Raw genomic sequence first — 19851 nt, forward strand, 5'->3', positions numbered from 1 at the left:
GTTATTTTCACATCAGCGGTCAGTGTGTGCAGACTGAAAAAAAAAAAACTCCCACATTCAGTCATTATCACTAATTACAAAGCATTTCAATCAATTAAAGAGGCACAATGACTTTGTTTGTTAGTCATGAACATGAATAAATGCACAGATTTGTTTTAAGTGACTGGAGCAGAAACATGACCCTCGTTGGAGGCCTATTAGTCCAAACAGGCACACATGCATGCAGCGAGAACAGGATTTCTTTTTCTTTTTCCGAGGGAGGCACAAATCATAGACAGAAAAAAACAACATGATAAACTTGTAAAAAGACGATTCATTTATAATTTTCATTCTCTTAAAATGATATTCCAGAGACTTAACAGAGGAAAGGACAACACATGGAGTATCACTGCTAATAGCGATCTGCTGCCACCTAGTGGAGACCGCCGCACTGACATTCACAGAGGTTGCTTCACGAGGCTATCCATGTGCACAAATGTGCAATTATCAACAAGATAATCTCTGGATTTCTGTATGAAATAATTTAAGGCCAATTACAGGATGTAGCACTGCAACACAATGCACATGTTTGAGGTAAATCTGCTCAAGGATGAAATATAACCTCCACTCTTCTGTAAAAGGAGTTAGTATTCTGCGCGACACACCAGTTTGTTCGTTCATTCCAGCGGCATTACGTCCGATTTGGAGGGGTTACCTTGTATGGCTGAAATCTGCTTTTTCCGATAGTAAATTATGTAATAAAGTAATTATATAATAAAATGGGGAAATTGATACAAGGAAAGCGATTTCATTCCTCGAGGAATTTTATCTGAGCAAGAAGCGGTTTCGGTTTGTTCCAATGATGGTGGCCTAACATAACATAACTGCAGAGGGCAGCAAGATTTTTAGGCGCTCTCTTTGTGGTTACATTAAAGATTGTTAACATCCATCGCCGCGATTGCATCAATGGTAAACAGCGCTGGCTGGAAGTCACGTGTGGTTTTCTCGCTACAGCGCTACCTCAGTTTAAGCGCTGATTGGCTGAACCTTTCAACTACGGAGTGACCTGTTCTCTGATTGGTCTTTGATCCCCGTCAGTCATTGTTGTCGCCGCCCTCTGATAATGCAGCATGGGCGAAAATACCAGACTCGAGAGCTACAGCTGAGGAAGCAGATATCTCTACTGTCAACGATTTTGGACGATTGAACGAAAGGTGAGTGATTAAAAGCCTTTTTAGTTTATTCGTAATAACTGTTAGCGTGTAATTCTAGAGTCAAGTTGTTAAGCAAAAGCGCAGGATGTGACTGTTAGTGACTGTTAGCCACCTGGACGCTTAGATGCTAACCCACATTGCAGCGTCGAAGGAGGCTCTCGCCACGTTAAGTTAGCTTGCTGGCTAATTTGCTGCTGCTACTGTCAAGCGTAAAAAGACCGAAAACGATACAACGGATCGCGGGAACATGCCTACGATTAACTGTCAATGAGCGAAGGCGTCAAAGTAATGACGACGATTTGTCTCCAAACTTGATTCCGTCCTGGTCGACATTATCGTTAGCTGTGGGTAATGTTAGCACCCTAGCATTTTTAAGCCATGATGACTGGAGTTGACTTCAGCTCGTGTACAGAAGTTGTCCGAGTACTGAAGTTGTCAAGGATAATTACGAGCCAGGAAAAGTGAAAATCAGGAAGCTAACTTGTTATCCAATCAAGCAACAACGATGAAGAGATTTTCTAAGTGACAGCAATGGCTGTGGTGCCTTCAGGTGCTCCCCGTGAAGTCCACCGTTCCCACGTTTTACTCTTCGAGTGGGATACTGGCGATTTGAAATTCTTGTTGCTGATTATATAAACAAAGCTTCAGTGGTTTCTGCTGTTTGGTTGCTGTCGTTGTCATTTAGATACTAACTAAGTGACACAGCGACATTTGTGCCAGCAACACAATTAAATTCACTAAATAAATCGTCATAAGAAAGTAATACCATTTATAAAGATGTCGCAGGTGTTAGTAACGATTTTACAGGCTATCGTCTTCATTCATTCATTTATTTAAAAAAAATATATATATATAAAAATGATGGTGATGCTTTCGTGGTTGTCTGTACCAATCAAGCATGTTCCCTTGTGCCTGGAGAATATAATTTGTGGGCAGGAGCTTCTCACCTTGTGACACGTTTTACCTTCAACAGAGAAGAAAACACAGCTCCAGCCTTTTGGATATTGCACTTGGCCATACTGCGATTTTGATAATGTCTCTATTAATTATTCAGCCCCAGCTGCAGTAGCAGGCATTAGCTGCTCTCGATAGCCGGGCAAATGGTGCATCTCAAATCTTGAAATGTTCATTCACATGGTTCACTTTGCTGACTTTTGTTTTGCTTGCAATAACACATGACACATTGTACAGTAAACATCAGTATTAGACCTGTAGCTAACAGTTTTTTAAGGTTTATGTTTTTTTTCTATAAATTAGCAAAAAATACTGAAGAAAACCTCAAATATTTAGCACTCGAAGAAGGTGTCTTCAAATTGTGTGTTTTGTCTGACCAGCAAAATTTATTCAGTTAGAAAAATAGTTCATGATTTAATTTTTTGCTGTTGCTTCTTGAGACGATCCTGTTAAAATAAAACACAACAAATGGAGAGTACAAATAGCAAAGATGAAGGGCGGAGACTAAATCCTGTGATATATAAGGTAATGTCATTAGCTGAATCCACGAAATTCGATGAAATGAAATTGAATTTCTACAAAATCTCACAAAAGTTGGCCTCTTGGGTAGCTTTTACTTTTCTATTTGAATTTGGGGGACACTAAAACACTAAAGATGATACAAAAAATATAATAAAAACCTAAATAAGAAAAAATAACCTTCTTGGGTCACCCACATAGATTATACACCTGAAACCCAGGTGTACAATTCTGCTTTTAGGACTATGCATTTTTACAGTCTGAGATATTGATATAAGCCGTATAAAAATGATCTAAAATTAACATTTTGCAACATATTTGTCCTAAGCATGTCAATGTGGGGATTAGCTCCAAAGTATGAGGCAAACAGATCGTAGTATTTTACGACCAATGTAAGTCGTTAGAGGACAGAAAAGTGAGATTTGTTTTCATACTCATGTTAAAAGGTCAGTATCAATTACAGAACAATTACTTGCAATAGTTCAGCTGGAGAGTGTGGTTGTACCTGAGTGCTAAACTCTGAAAATGTCAGTATTTGTTTTTGGACATCGATGTCCTCATTGTATACATGTATTGATACGGGGACAGCTGAGGCTGTGTCACCCCTAGTTGCATCAGTATCAGCTGCACATGAAGGTCAGCATGCCCTTGTGCTTACAATGCATGTTCAGCCCGCCTTCCCTCCTCATGACGTCACTGCCCACTCTGATGAGCACGACTCTCATGGCACTTTCCATGCCTTTGGTGTTTTTTAGCGTAGCGCTGTACCGTCTACATGATGTAATGCTTTCACTTTTACGAGGGTTTGTCATGTTTCAGGACCACCTCGCCTACGCCCTTTAGTAAATTGAGAGCAATTGGAGACTCTTCAGTCAGCATTGAGCACTTTTCCCTGCTTGCTGCCTTTTGTGGAGGATAACGCGTCAGAAGTCATGCAATCATCTGACTCTGGCAGACTCGTTGAGGAAAGACTTGTTGTGGAAATGTGCACACACTGTTATCTACACTGAAATGGTTCCTTTAGTACACTCAGCTGCACTGTATTTAAAGGGACAGCAGGCAGCCAGTGCAAATGTTGTCATTTTTACGAGCAACATCTTTTCATATATATATATATTTTTTCAATCTGTCATATCACTGCTCTTCATCTCATATCTTACACCCATCCCCCCTCCATATGTTACCAGCGTATAATGTATTGCATAACTGTGGGGACAGCTGCCAGGACCCAGTTGGCTCCTCTGATGCGCTCAGTCCTGTTATCTTTTTTGGAGACTTGTCAGGATATACTGTATGTCCTGCAGGATGACCTGCTGAAGCACAAGCAGACAGGCACTTAAGTCGTTATCTGAGAGACAAAATTTCAGAGGTCTATTAATACTGCCATGGTCATAGGTTCAAACCTCAGCACATATTAGAAAAGAAAATCAAAACACAGTGAAGTGCTTTTTGACGTTGACCTCGATACAACTTTCTCTGCAGTGATGTTCCAACAATGCCGATAGTGGATAAACTCAAAGAGGCATTAAAACCCGGACGAAAGGAGACAAGTGATGAGGGCGACCTCAACAAACTGTTGGCCTCCTCTGCCAAGAAGGTCCTTTTGCAGAAGATAGAGTTTGAGCCTGCCAGCAAGGGTTTCTCCTATCAGCTGGATAGCCTGAAAAACAAATATGTGATCCTCAATCCCAGGAATGAGGGTGCTACAAGCCAGAAGGCCTCAGAGCCTGCCCAAATAAAGAGGCAAGGTAAGCTCTCAAATTGAAGGTAACATTTAGCAGATTTTGATAGTTTGAGTTTTTTCCATTTATGCCTTACCAACCTTTCATTGTGCTGTATAATCCTTTTCTGATAATGTCTCAGAATTGACTGCACTCCTCTTTTAGTCTCAGAGAACGTGGTTGGGGGTCAGAGTGATGGGATCCCAGCCCCGCAGAAGATGCTCTTTCCGGGGAACAAGCTTACCCTTAAATGGGAGCGCGTGTACAGGGTGGGAGCCGGCCTCCACAACCTAGGGAACACCTGCTTCCTCAACTCCACAGTGCAGTGTCTCACCTACACACCACCACTTGCCAACTACTTACTCTCAAAGGAGCACAGCCGTGCCTGTGAGTAGCTCTTAAATGCTCCCAGACTCGTGGCAGACTCATGCTCTCATTCATAGTTTTATATCTTTCTTAGCACAAAACAAACCCGAATGGTTTTAAGTCATGGAAATGATTCCAACCTGCCGAGTACTATTGCTACTGTAGCTACTGTTATCCTATATGCAGAAACATGTGGTTGAATGTCACTGTGGAATGCAAGCCAAAGCAGCTGAAGAGGAAAAACAAAAACAGCTGCTTCAGCTGGCCAGTTTATTCACATTACATTTTATTCAGGCCCTGAAACAAGACTCACTGACTTCAAAGATTGAGTGCTGTAGGTTAAATTCTAAAATAGTAAGCACCCTACATGCGCAAACCAAAACAACCGCTTTCTACTTTAGCCCAGTGGAACCAAGCTGCAGATGCATAGCATCAACACAGATGATTAAGGCATTAAGATTCCACGATTACACCTCTAACACAGCACAATTTTATAAAGGTTTGATAAAGACTTGACAACCAATGAATGCATTGAAGCACACGGTCATCACCCAAGGCCTTGAAATTGTTTGAAAAAAGAAATCCAAATTCCACTGTTTTTTGGCTGATTTTTCTCCTTCAGACACCATCAAATTTCCTAGCACTTGTTTGAAAAGATAAAATCAAAACATAATTTAGTATTTTGTTTGGTCAGTATCATCTACTTGCCTTCAGCCTAATTCTGACTTTGTGTTTAGTGGAAGATGATTTCACTACACAACAGTAATATTTTCTGAATCTGTCTCTGATTCTGCTTGTTGTTTGTTATCTGTTTTTCAGGTCATCAGTCAGGCTTTTGTATGATCTGTATAATGCAGAACCATATCATCCAAGCCTTTGCCAACACAGGCAATGCCATCAAGCCTGTCTCCTTCATCCGAGACCTGAAAAGTAAGACCGCAGCTCGTTCAGCTTCTGCTTGCTCGTTTTTAGTGTAGATTGTGTCAGGAGTTACAGACTCCTGCTGTTTAATGCCACAACATCAGGGTTGGGCACTGAGAACGGGATCCAAAATTCCACTTCCAAAAAGAAATTTTAATTTCAGTTAGTTCCTATACAGATTTCGCTGACGATAATTTCAAATAAGTGGTGTACATTTACCTGGAGCTGACTGTCCGTCGGCGCCTTTTCCTGTGTGCTGAATGTATGTGTCTCCTAATGCATTTGTCTTGCAGAAAAGAGACTGGAGTCTCTTCAGTTATCTAGCCAGCTCAGTGTTTCCACTTGTAACATTTATCTGATAAGCAATGCTTCACTCAACTGAGCTGTGAAGAATGCAGGACGCCGTAGTAACGCTGCACAAACAGGAAGTATTTCTCCTATGTGGCAACACCGTAAAACTAATTCATGGCTTTGTAGTGACTAATATGCTTATCTAGCCACATTATAGCTAACTGAAGTGAATGAGCTACCACTTACACTCTTTGTGAATGTGGAAACATGTTTGTGCTTCTCTCACACAACAATCCCACAAGACTTTAACACATACACGGGTTACCCTCAAGGCCACCTTCCATAAAGAGGGAGGCCTGGCTGGTAGCATGTTGGTGCAGTTAGTGCTAACCTAACTTGTCAAACTGTTGTAATTCAAATAATTATTAAGTGCTTGGAGGAAGTACTCGGATGCTCCACTGACGTAAAAGTACTAATACTGTCCTGTAAAAATACTCCCTTACAAGTACAAATCCTGCATTGAAAATGTTACTTAAGTAAAAGTAAGTATGGTCAGGACAATGTACTTGAAGTGTTTAAAGTAAAGTGCTCTTTCTTGACTGTCAAACTATTATATCACTGGATTATTATTTGTCAAGCGTTTACATAAAAACGGGGGCTCATTTTGAACAATTTTGTACCACTGAAACTGTCAATTATTTTGGTTATGGATTCATCTAATTTTTTTTCCCGCTAACTTTCCATTAACTTGTGAAAATAGTGTTGTCACAGTTCCCCGTCAGTTACCCAGAATCTTAGGTTACACCTTCACAGTGCTTGTTTTGACTGACCAATAGTACAAATTTTAAAACTATAAAAGCAATTAATCCTCACATTTGTGAAGCTGGAAGCATGAATTTTTTTTTTGCATGAAAATCAAAAGTTCAAATCCAAATGATATCCAACCCTGCACAACACTGGCCACAGTGTCCCTTGTGACAGCAGCCAGTAACTGCTGTCCAGAAATGGAGCAGTGAAGCCGCAGGCTGTGAATGAACTCCATGCAGACTGTACATCTCATCTCTGCTCTCTACATTTGTACAGAGTGAGTCGCACCTTGACATGGTGAGGCACTATGCTGTACTGTAGTCTCATTGGAGTCCTCCCTCCACCCCGGTCCCCTCCCTACCTGCCTCCTTCTTTCTTGGGCTGCTGCATTCGTGTCTCCACCTCCTGCGCCTCTTTTTCAGTCTCCTCCCCCCTCCTTCCCTGATGCCCTCTCAGTCTCCTTGTGACTGCAGGCTGGGGGGAGCAGCTTTAGCACAAAAATTTACAGTCCACCTTTTTTCCCCCTTCATTTCAGCCCTGACGTACAGGGTTTACCATATGCTGAGAAATACAAATGCAACACAGTTTCATCACGATATATTGAAAATACTTACTATGACCGATCCTGATATGGCCTCAGGCTGTCACAGATCGTGTCTCGCCAACGAAATAAAACCACAACCGCCCTATTGTACAACCACAGGTTTTATACCTTCAAGATGTTGTTTCCTGTCACCGACAAGAAGTGCCCCGAAGAAGCCATTAGAGCCACGGTGACTTATTCAGTTATCCTACTAAGGGGTGACTCATTGTCAAACAGGACTGCAGTGCTGGGAATGTGGGTGATGACCACATTGTAGTTGTACCAGATTACCCTTTTTCCACTGGGAAATAACTGTAGAGGCAAATGGTTTCAGAGCTACGTCATCTCTAATGTCATGACTTTGAGATGAGACGTCAGTCGGCTGAAGTCACTGAGTGGCCGTAAGCTTTTTATGAGCTCATTGTTGAACTGCATGTCTGAGAACCACAAGGTACTGACCTTAGAGTAGTAGTAAAGTAGGCCTACCTCTGAAAATGTAGTCTTTGATCATTACAACATTTTAAATAAAATCTGTGAGGGGTGGGAGCTAAAATAGTGATTGTAATAATAAATTGTCATGAAGCACTTCATTTTCTCAGAGCTGGGAACATTTACGGTAATCAGCTCACAGCTAACACTCACTTTTTGCCCCCCACAGAAATTGCAAGACATTTTCGCTTTGGAAGCCAGGAGGACGCCCATGAGTTTTTGCGATACACCATTGATGCCATGCAGAAAGCCTGTCTCAATGGCTACCCTAAGTAAGGCTTTTATCATTGTTTCTTAAAAGTATATAAGAATATAGTTTTGTATGTTAAGACACCTATCATAGACACAAGTAGGGCCGGGTGATAAAACGGTCTCAATATGGGCTTTTGATAAAATTTAGGTCTAATGACGATGAACATTTTGTACTCAATGTGGATCAATCCAATAGCCTGGCACACAGCAGAGATACATGCAACAACAAGTCAGTCTGTAGTTTGAGGTTGGTGAAGTTGGCTAGTTTGTTCACACAGGCCTGTTGAAGTCCTGCTCTGCCTTTGATCGGCAAGAACTCATTCTCTTGTTGGTTGTTTTGGTTAGGTTCAAACAAAAGGACAAAGATTGGTTAGGGTAAGAATATCAAAGTAAGCCAAGAGTATGGTGGATCTTCACCATAGAACCTGGGAAACATAAGGGGAAGAAATATCGCCTGCTGTTTTTGGCTTACACATCAGTTTCTTAAAACAAAGCATTGTTTGAGCTATTGGTGAAGAAAGTGGATGTCCTCTGGAAAAGAGGAGGAAAAACCGACGGCGAAAGTGAACTTGGCTTTTACTGAGAAGCTGAGCAAATAGTTGACGAAAGAAGGTAACGCGACTTCAGTTATAGGAAGTGGTTTGGATATCTGAAAAGAAACAAAGCACAGATTAAGACGGTCTGCAAAATATACCCATCACTCGGTGCCAACTGGCCAAGACGAGAAACGGAACAGATCTTTTCTATCAGCTCAAAAGGTACCATCCCAGCGACCGCACCATATAAGAAGTTACAAGGCAAGATAACTTGTGCTGTTTTGTGAAAGCAGGTCAAGTGAAATGTTTGCCTTCAGATGTTATAATTTTTTTTTTAATGTTAATGAACTATATTCTGAAGTGAAACTAGTGACTCATCTGGTTGCTTCAGGCTTGAGTCAGGAAACTGAAGCAACAAGAAAACAATACCAGGTTCTCGTGGTGGCCCTTCAAGTCAAATTAGTTAGAAAAAGGGGATCTGTTGGACTTACTTCAAACACACCTGCGCTGAGCGAGGATGTAGTTAAAAAGCCAAAACAATATTGGGAACGTATTTGACACATGCCCAGTCTTATATATATATGATTTTTTTCTTGAGCTTTTTCTCTGCTTCCTTCCTGTCTGCAGGCTTGACAGGCAGACCCAGGCCACAACGCTGGTTCACCAGATCTTTGGAGGTTACCTCAGGTCAAGAGGTATCGACTTTTGTTTTTTTCACAGACGAAAATGTAGGGTGAAAAAGCAAAAAGAGCTGTGCACTGTTCCGAATTTCCACTTTTGTTGTTTTTATTGATTACCTAGCAGCCCAGACTGATGCCAGTGTCGACAACATGTACTTCAAACTACACCAAGATGTTTTAGAGAGCGGGCAAGGGTACACCAGTGGATCATAGTAGTAAACAACTTCTTGGCTCCATTTTATGTCCATCAAAATGACCACTAATGTGTGTTAATACTATTGCAAAGAATTGTCTACACAAGTTAACTGCATTTTTTTTTTTCTCATTTTAAATTAAAAATATTAAGAAAGCAGCACATCTCTCCACTACTGTTAATCAGTTGAAGTTCTTCAGCAGACAAGAAATAAGATGTAATCATTACATGTATTTGTAAGATGCAGCAACTTGTAAAATTGTAGGTCTTTTCATCTTGTTTGCAAGTCTGAAATGAAAGCACTGAGAGGAGTGCTGAATATAAAAATATTTCCTCTGAATAGTTGATCTTAGTATCAGAGGCACTCATTTGAGATTAGTCTACATGAAGTGGGACAAAGACTTGTGTGTAGTTCAGTAACCACTGATCACTCTCTTACATGAACATATTTTATTTTTCTTGTAAGAGTCAGATTTCTTTTTAAACCTGTCTTTCAGTGAAATGCTCTATTTGTAAAAGTGTGTCGGACACGTACGACCCTTACCTGGACATCGCTGTGGAGATTCGGGTACGTCAAACGAGGTCTCAGTATGACCTTTAGTTCTGTGGTAGTATTATGTGAGTCTGTAATGCGTTTGATATGCTTCTGTTTTTGTCCCTCAGCAAGCAGCAAACATTGTGCGAGCCCTGGAACTGTTTGTTAAACCAGACGTACTGAGTGGAGAAAATGCCTACATGTGTGCCAGGTGAGCTCCACGCATTCATCTTGTGTGACAACATCCTATAGTTTTTCAGTGAACTCTCTAGGGCATTGAAAATAGATTTTTTTTTTTTTGTCTTTCCATTACGTTTATTCACATTAGAAACCTTTTTGGACGACATGTCGTGAGTCTTTCTCTTCTTCTTCTTCTTCTTTTTTTTTTTGTTTCTTCAGGTGCAAAAAGAAAGTGCCAGCGACCAAGCGTTTCACAGTCCATCGAACATCTAATGTACTGACCCTTTCGCTGAAGAGGTTTGCCAACTTTAGCGGAGGAAAAATAACAAAGGTTAACAAAGCATTTTCACGCCATCGGCTGTTTGAGAGTGTGTCTTGTTTCTCAGTGATCTCATGTTTCATGTGTTTCACTTTTTTCTTCTGTTTTTTTTAATTTGCAGGATGTTGGTTACCCAGAATTCCTGAACATCCGTCCTTACATGTCTCAGAGCTCAGGCGATCCTGTTATGTATGGCCTCTATGCTGTCCTGGTGCACTCTGGCTACAGTTGTCATGCTGGCCACTACTACTGCTATGTCAAGGTACGATGAGCGGATGCCCATCCTTTCTTTTGTTATTGTTCTTGAATTTGTTTCAAAATCATGAACCACCTAATTTTTGAGGTCCTTTGAATTGTAAGCTTCAACATAAACAATAATTAAGTTGCATTAAAACAAAGATTGAGGATAAAGACGTCTCTTAAAGGTTCAAAATCTTTACCTACAAATTGCTCAAAAATATGTTCATGGTAATGATATCTTTATTTTTTGTATTTTCTTACTTTATTGAATTAAGCCAATTCAGAGTGTTTGTAAGCCTGAAAGCTACGCACTGCTGGACAAAGGCTACATGAAGCTACACAAACAAACTGTACCATCACAGGACAAACAAAGCAGTCGTGTGCAGTAAGAGAGTTTTCTAGCTGCTTCTCAGCTGCAGATGCATGTTGACTCTTCACTGCATTCATCAGGCAGTTACCACATGCACAGGACTACAGTTCACTTGTTACAATGCAAACTCATATGAAACTGAACAAAACCACATTTGCTGATGAACCACTGCTGCTTTTCGCAATTATAGGTAGACTTCCAGCCTAATGTTAAGCTACTGATGCTTTCTTACCTTCTTGTTTGACACCTTCGAGCTAGGAGAATGGAGGACCACAAATGCTGAATGTTCAGATCGACTCCGTGCTGCCTCAGTTGTTTTGGACACATTTGATGTGTAGCTTGACTTGCTGCTAAATAGCTTCACATGTGCATTGCATTTTGGATTGTTGTTGTTTTCTTTGAGAAGGCAAAGCCACACTTTTGGGCGTTCATGGTGGTCCATCACTCGCACTGTTGTCACGTTAGCTACGTCTGCTCATATTTAAACAATCCAACATGCTGTTGTGTTGATGCCTGTTGTAGTCTTGTTCTTGTAGATGATACTGTATGTATCCTTTTTTGGAATAATAAAGGGTTAACACATTTAGGAACCAATAAGCAGAACCGAAATTCAGATTGTTTTATGGGTATGTGATTCTTGGCATTTTTAATTTGTTTGTAATTTGGAACCAGATTTCAGTTCCCATCTTTAGCTGTACTCCAAAACTTTGATTATTAAGCAAGTTTATTTGCACAGGCTCTTAGAAAATAAATACATTTACACCTGATTTAATAAATAAAGGTAAATTAATACATTTCACAGCCACATAATGTTTTTCACAGCCAGAATTGTTGTGTGGCCTCCTGCCTCGTTTAAAACGGTTATCTCTTTGTTGTGTCCTCTTAGGCAAGCAACGGACAATGGTACCAAATGAATGATTCAATGGTGCACTCTAGTAACATCAAAGTGGTCTTGAACCAGCAGGCTTATGTGCTTTTCTACTTAAGGTAAGACACGGTGGGATTCTGCAGGAGATCAAACAAGGTGTTGTCTGTTCCTCCCTGGATGTATTTAACGAAATAAACTGTCTTTATTTGTATATTAAAGGATCCCTGACACCAAGAAGAATACAGATGGCCAATCCACCAAGCAGGGGATGTTGCATCCTGGGAAGAACAGCGTGTCATCTGAACAGATAAAGAGGGCCAACCTGAATGGGCCTCTTTCCTCCCCGCAGGTCACAAAGGTAGGAGACAGGATCACAGCCAGTCTCCTGCTGGACATGTGCAGTTAAAGCCATTGTTAAGTTCTAAATACAAGATTGCTCTTTTCAGAAACTTGAGCCTGCACAGCTGCGTAAGATCCAGTCGATGGATGGTGGTTTGGGCCTCCCCATTTCCAGAAATGGTGTGAACTCTCAGCCACAGCCCAGACTTTCCAACTGGACGTCATCCTCCAATGGCCCGCCAAAGCTGCCAGGTGGACCCACGGTTATCGAGGAACCTTTCAAGAAGCTGAAGAAGCCCTCTCCCCAGAGCCAAGCGCAGTCACGCTGCAATACTCCGACCCCTTCCAACAACGGGGTCAGCAGGACGGAGGGAGAGAAAAAGCAAAATGGCGAGGGCAGAGGCATGGCAGCGTCTACCTCAATTAAGTCTTTGTCTGACTCTTCCTCTGCTGACACTACTGACTCGAAGGTAATAAAACTGAAAGTGCACAAACACAAATCTGAATTTACAGGCCGATTTAATCATCTGTTCAACATCGCTTAGAGCCTGTTCAGACCTGGTATTTATCATGGATGATCTGTGTTGTAAAGCGATGCTGTGACAAACTCTTTTTACAAGCAAAAACAACTTAATGTGTTGCATGTAATGGTGAATTTACAAGAAAGTACCGTTGAGCACGAATATGACCATAACCATTTTGCAAAGATTAAGTGTCTCCTCACTGAGCAACTCTCAAAACTGCACAATTTTTTAAGGGAGTCTGGGGATGTTTTGGTTACTACTTCAAGGGTAAAATCAGTTCCCACATGTCTTCGACTTACCTTGGCAGGCCAAACATAATTTGCGTTACAGTAAACCAAATGGAAATCAGACAGGGTGTAATCCATTATCCCTGCCTGATAAGGACGTGTGATTTCCTCAGTACACAACGAGTTCTGTATAATAAATATAGCATAGTTTGTGTCAGTACTGCAATTTCCGGACTATTGAGTGCACCTGAATATAAGCCGCATCCACTAAATTTATGAAGAAAACCAAGCTTGTACATATATAGGCCGCAATTGTCTGTAAGCCACAGGTGCCCACGTTGTCGATCTCTCTTTCGTTGTCGCTCTCAGTGTCACTTTCATCTCGAGGCAAAATCCATAAATCAGCCGCATCATTTTTTAAGCCGCAGAAGGCAAAGCATGTGAAAAAAGTAGCGGCTCATAGTCCGGAAATTACGATGAGCTTTTGAATATGTAAACTGAATAACAGACTTTTATTGTAGAGTTTAAGGAGATGCATTACAGCCATTTCAGGATAAGAGTGGGTGCACAGAAGAATAACCACAGCCTGCGATTGCCATTGTCTTTTTTGGGCCAGGATTCAGTGGGCCCCAAAAGTGCACCGGTAGGAGAAACTCCCTCCACCCCGAGGAAAGGCTCTAATGGCCTGGCATCTCCAGCTAAGAGCGTGGAGCGCTCTCAGAGCACAGAGGAGCAGAAGACGGCTAAAATAAAACCCCCGGCCCTCAACAACATCACATCTGAAGCCACCAGCACCATGTCACCTCCACCTGCCAAGAAACTGGCCCTGTCAGCCAAGAAGGTGAGCTTCATTTGCATACACAGCGGCAGCAGCAGCAGCAGCACAACTTCCTGTCTTGGTGAAAGCTCATGATACCTTGGTTTTCCTGTTGTCTCACTCCACACTGTTATCCCAAATTTGACTAATTATTTCACTAAGTATTTTTATTAAGGCAAGTAAACCTTTTCGAATTTATTTTCTGCTTCATGTAATGTGTTATTTCTCCAATGTGCCTGTCTAATCAACCACATGATAGCACCTGTTTACTCTTCTTTTCCTTTAGTTTGTCCTTTTTTTCTAACCATTTCTAATTCTTCTCTGCCATACCCTTTCCTCTTTGTTTTCCTCCCTCCATCTTTTCCTGCCATCCCTTTTTAATCTTCCTTATTTTTGTCACATTCATGGCTATTTTCTTTAGACCACCAAGTTTTTATTTATGTCGATAACTGCAGGCTCGCAGCCGGAGTCCGAGCAGCATTGATGCTCTGCCCCCTTTGCCACGCCAGCTGTCCAGTGACCCCACGCATCAAAATCAACTTAACCCCCTCACCTTTGCCTCATCTACTCACACTCACAGGTATGGACTCTGGACCACACACCACACAGGACATGCTGTAGCAGTGAAAATGGCTGAGTAAACCCAGATGGTCTCTCTTTTTCTCTTATCAGAGCTGATCCATTCCATTCACCAAAAGTCCAGTCATCTCAACCTTTTGCCCACTCAAGTGGATCGTTGAAAAAACAGAGCCCTCAGAAACAGTCCCTTCTCTCCACACTGCAAAAACCAAATGCCAGTCTTTCTCTCATAACCAATGGGCTTCACAGTGCCAGCCCAAAGAGTCCCAAGTCTTCCAGCAACCTCAGCTCCTTTGCCCGAGAACCAGACGCCAACAGCCCTCCAGCTTCAAAGGTCAACCATAAGAAGAAGAAAAAGAAGCGTAGGCGTTCTGAGGTGAAGGGCGAGGCAGAACCAGTCACACCACCAGCTGCAGTGACGCCATCGCTGACCAAACTTCTGGAATCAGCTAGCGAGAAGAAACGGAAGAAGAAGAAGAGAAAGCGAAAGAGGGAGAACGAGGATGGTGAGAAAGTGAAGGAGAGGGAGTGCATCCCGTCTCATCTGGACACATCGGCCCAGGAAGAGGATTGGTGTCAAGGTGGTATATGGAGTCTTACATCCCATCCAAATACAGAACAGTCTGAGCAAAGGCCTCCGTTAGCTGCCGCAACCCCAACACAGTGCGAGTCCATTCAGAAAGAACAGGGAAGGCACTCTGTGAAGTTGAAAAAGAAGAAAAAGAAGATGCATCTGGCAGAGGCTCAGCAGGACACAATTTCAGCATGCTCTGCCTCAGAAAAGTGGGTTGAAATTTATGATTCAGATGTTTTGGTTTCCATTTCTGTTCACAAAATGCTGCCTGAAGTAAATTCTGAGCTCATGAAGCAGAACCTAACTTTGTTTCTATAACAACCAGTCGGCTCTATCATTGAACTCATCGCTTTGTCTAACTGTGAGACACTTATTTTTATTTATTACATGCTGTGCTCAGATTTATATAAAGAGCCCGACATTGTGTATCTTTTTAAAAAATATATTTAATTTCTTCTACTTTGAAAAGATTTGAGCTCAGATGACGGTAAAGCAGACATGGTTGCCTTGGCTTTCCTATGCTTTCGTGTCCACATAGAAACCTTTACCTTCTGTTTGCAACAAGCACAATACCAACCTAGCTGAGCTTCGTTTTTGTTTTTTTGTTTTTATCAGCAGCGCTTCTGAGACAAAAGCCGCGGTCAGCCAGAATGACACGGGGGATTTGATCATGTTGAAAAAGAAATTAAAGAGGAAGAAGAAGAGGCTAAAAGAAGAGGTGAGACTGTGGGGGGAGGGCAGACGTTGCTCGGATGGACGGGACGACGAGCCCGAAGAAGTGGAGCCCCCTTCCAAAAAGAACGCAGCAGAGAACGGCAAAATAAGCAAACAAAGCACAGGTATGTGTTCTCGGACTTGCGCAGGGTGCGATGATAAGTGTGTGATTCTGTTTCCATGCCAACCGAGAACGTACAAGAATGCTCTGCATCGATCAGTCATTCACTGAAAATCGCTGCATCACTACAGCCTTCCATTTAAGCGACCAGACATTTCACAGTTGTGCTGAAAGAGCATGACTCATTACTTTTGGAAAATCGACAGATTTAATTACTGTTTTATCTGTGTATTTTGCTTGTTTCAAATTCAGCCACAGTGGTAGTGTGGGACAGCCAAGTGAAGGACGGCTACAAACGCAGCAAGGTGCCAATGGCTGATGGAAGCGAGTCGGGAGACACCTCAACACGTGTTGCTCCTGTGGCCTGGGATGGGAAAAAGACAAGCGGGGTGGTAGAAGAGCTGCTCAAGAACTCCTCAGACAAGGCCTATGGAGCCAATGGTGAGACACCGAGTGACATGCAAAACTGAACTTTCACACGATCATTTAAAGTGAAATATGTTTACACAGGCGTTTTGGCTCTTATCTCTTATCTAGTCCTTAGCTGGGATGGAGAGGTCTCTGCTATTAGTAGAGATGCTGTTGAAGATGTCCGCCAAGCCAAGTGTGACACTGTGATCGATGAGTGGGATGAAGAGTTTGACAGGGGAAAGGTGAGGAAAGGACAAGAAGAAACAATAAGGACGTCATCCTAATTCAGAGTTTTTGTCTTTAGATCTGCTCGTCTCACGGCCCGTTGTCATCGTCCCTCTTTTTCAATAGGTGAAGAAAATGAAAAACTATAAAAGAGAGAAGTGGAGAAGCGGCAGCAGCATCTTCCAGAAGATCCAGGACAGGCGGAACAAGTGGTCTGTAACATCTGGAGGGAAGAGAATTTTTGGAGTCCGTCGCTGAGAGTTCGGATTTGCTGTTGAGGTCATGCTGACTGGAAATCAAAACGACTATACTGTATACCAAACTTCTGTACTTTTTTTTTTTCTCTTTTTTTTTTTTTAAATTGTTTTTTTTTGTTAAGTTTAAGATTCCTGAAGTAGACACGAGCCACAAGCACTGCAGACTACATCGTCGTCCTGACTGACAAACCCCTTTGATTTCAAATTTTAACAGCATATGAATTGAAGCTATTAGGCCTCAGTAACATTGGCCATTGGGATCTGACTCCCATCATATCCCGTTTTAAAAATCGCAGTAAAGTGGCTCAGGCATTTCTATGCATGCAACACACGTCCATGTCAAATAAATTACTGTATGTTGGTATCCTTTGAGCCTTTGATTGCTCCTCCCCCCCAACAATCAGGCATGAAATGAAATTAAATACAGTTTAACATATTTCAGTAAGGTAGGCTAAAATAAGGATGCGTACCTGCAGCAACACTTCATCTTGCACTGAAACTGTGCACAATCTCAGAGCAGACTTTTGCAGACATAAGGGCTCAGTAAATTTGACATTTAAAAAAAAAAAGTGACCTTTTTTTTTTTGTTTTTTTTTTTTACCCTTCTCTGGAGATTATTCTATACCACATTATAAAGATTCAAAATTGTTTATTAATTAAAAACCTATATTGTTTTAGAGTTCTGTATCATTTTTCTTGTTTTTTAACTTTATCAGCTATCGTTTTATTTTGCTGCAGTGTCGGTGCCATGTGGCTTGATTTGAGGACCAGATTTTACCTGCATATTATTGGTAAAATGAAGGTTTAAAATTGCCACCAATTGTTTGTTTGTTTGTTTTTTTATTTTTTAATGCATGTCTCAACTGGTTCAGAAAATTTACCAAGGTGAATTTTGTTCACCTCCCTTGGTTATGCACCGTTCTCTGTTCCTTAACAAATCCATTTTTCTTCAGATTTAATGTTGACACATTTTACACCTCTCAAGGATGCTCTGCTGATTCATATGAACAGTTGAACTTTGTGGAAGCTTTGACAAACAACACATCAGATGCTGTAAGTTTCATCATATCTGTATGTTTACTTGGACGTCATTTTCTGACAGCTCATGGTGCAATGTGCGTCTGCAGAGCAGAGGTTGAGGTTGTTGAAGAAACTTGGACAGGACCTGTTGTTTTCTACTGTGCAGCTATCAAACTGTGTAGCTCATTTCATCAGCCTGGTGTTCAGAAGCTCTCATTCAGTCACAAACTGTCCTTAGCCAATGTACTGAAAAAGAGGGTTACATTTTATACTTCAGGCACTGTGTTAGAATGGGACTACATGCTAATAATTTATTTCCCCTTGTATCTTAGATCTCTATGCAATTTTCTGACGGTCATGCTGGTCACATAAGAAACTGGGCCAAGACTCAGGAACCCAGACATCCTGTATCTCACCCTCATCTCTGCTCAGACGCCCCCGTTTCATATCAGAGTAGTCCCTCTCCCTGGGCGAACATTTTGCATTCTGTACATCCTGTAGAAACTTCTTTTATACAAAGTATTTCAGGTGTGGGAACCATGGGGATCATCTTGCACCAATCAAGGCACAGATGCGTAGAGAAACTAACGTTATAACAAAAACGCTTTGCCAATGTAGAAGACTGTACAGTCCATCTTGTGCTACCCGTTTCCCCTCCAACGCTGTAAAGATCTGCCCATGCATTTCTTTTCATTCTAGAGATGTTGCCTTGAATTGGCTATAAAGAAGTATAGGATTTAATGTTATAAATATATAATTTAAAGAAGAAAAGACACAGATCTTTAATGTACTACTAATACTTGGATCAGTTGGTGGATGTTCACTTGAGAATTAATCTGCAAATGTGTCAGTTCATTTGTGTATAAGAGAGATGTTTGTTTTCATGCAAGACCTTCCCTATGTCACCGTCATGTGTAAAATACAAGAGCGGCTGCGGCAGTCTAATTCCCGTAGAATGTGTTCGTCAGCTGTGAAATCGACATAGGGTGTGACTCTCAGTCTGACACAGGAACATTTACTGGTGTGGATGGACGGTCTACATGTTTGCATTGATGGTTCTGTACTTTGCACCACCTTTTCTGACCAGGGAGGAGACCTTTCATACTGAAAGTGGCTCTTACCACACTATAGGTAATTATGAAGGTGCAATAAAGTTGTGACTTTTGTGAGCTGATTGTGTATTTTTTCTGCCTTCAACTGCTTTGGATGAATGATTTCCTTGTTGTGAGCGCCGTAGCAAAGAGAGGTCATTTGATGTTTACGGCAGCGCAGTGTCAAAATCGCATTTAAAGCAAATTTGTTGTTCACATTTATTGCTGGAATCATTCCAACTAAGCTGCACCAGGTTTTGATTTAAATGATGAAAACTGAATGCAAAAAGGCAGACCGCTTTGGCCTGTAATGTAAAGGCTTGTGGCCATGCTCATTTGTGTGATGTCACGAGTAATTCCTCATTGGAAGCTGAGGTCATACGTGTAAGGTGACATCACTGATTGGCCGCATGTACCAGAAGTGATGGAGATGGAGACTAAAGACACTATAATCAATATTTGTTATAACAGTGACTCAAATGACAGTGCAAAAAGGGGACATTCATAGCCTACTGGGAGGTGTCCTGTAAGTCTGAGGTCATTGTGTAGCCTGGTCTTCAAATTTATCATTTAGGGTCGCTCTCACCACTGTCGGCGTCATTTTCAGCATGAAAGGACAGACACAGCAACTAGTTAACTAGTCAACAAGAGTTAGACGGTTCAAAGCCAGATAGCCAGGAGCTGGTTGGAGACCAAAGACGGAGCAAAAAGTATGAAAAATAGAACTGGCCAGTGGCTAGATAAAAGATTTCACGTGAATGGAAATCATGTTTCATAACTTCTAAATGTGTTTCCTGACTTTGGCAACAACTAGCTAACTGCTGCACCCTACTGTCCACAAAAAACAATTAAATTATAGCCATATTTTATTTAACGTGGAGTTTGAGCTCTGAGGGTTATATATATTGAGACACACTGGGTAAGACTTGAAGCTC

At 41.5% G+C, this 19851-nt stretch overlaps 1 protein-coding gene across 4 annotated transcripts; it reads left to right on the forward strand.

Annotated features, from left to right (window-relative positions):
* The first annotated feature begins 1040 nt into the window (after positions 1–1040).
* usp36 (ubiquitin specific peptidase 36) lies at positions 1041–18994 on the forward strand. Of its 4 annotated transcripts, none has more exons than XM_046415287.1 (20): positions 1041–1193; positions 4149–4414; positions 4553–4774; positions 5573–5683; positions 8014–8116; positions 9260–9327; positions 10003–10073; positions 10169–10251; positions 10440–10551; positions 10661–10801; positions 12036–12136; positions 12237–12375; positions 12464–12826; positions 13718–13948; positions 14380–14504; positions 14597–15286; positions 15693–15916; positions 16165–16353; positions 16450–16565; positions 16675–18994. In XM_046415287.1, exons 2-20 carry the CDS (start codon positions 4162–4164, stop codon positions 16804–16806), a joined length of 3474 nt encoding a protein of 1157 aa, XP_046271243.1. In that variant the 5' UTR covers positions 1041–1193; positions 4149–4161; the 3' UTR covers positions 16807–18994. The 4 variants fall into 4 exon arrangements, with proteins under 4 accessions (XP_046271243.1, XP_046271244.1, XP_046271245.1 ...); XM_046415288.1 differs by having other exon boundaries at positions 15696–15916; XM_046415289.1 differs by having other exon boundaries at positions 13724–13948.
* The last annotated feature ends 857 nt before the right edge of the window (positions 18995–19851 follow it).

This window comes from Scatophagus argus, chromosome 16, assembly GCF_020382885.2.
Source record: "Scatophagus argus isolate fScaArg1 chromosome 16, fScaArg1.pri, whole genome shotgun sequence".
NCBI classification, from domain to species: Eukaryota; Metazoa; Chordata; class Actinopteri; family Scatophagidae; genus Scatophagus; species Scatophagus argus.

Excerpts from the sequence above, each read along its gene's own strand:
- usp36 (XM_046415287.1), top strand. The coding sequence starts at position 4,162 with ATGCCGATAGTGGATAAACTCAAAGAGGCATTAAAACCCGGACGAAAG. Across the intron at positions 8,117-9,259 it reads TGTCTCAATGGCTACCCTAA|GCTTGACAGGCAGACCCAGG; the intron begins GTAAGGCTTTTA and ends TCCTGTCTGCAG. Across the intron at positions 12,376-12,463 it reads CCTCCCCGCAGGTCACAAAG|AAACTTGAGCCTGCACAGCT; the intron begins GTAGGAGACAGG and ends TGCTCTTTTCAG.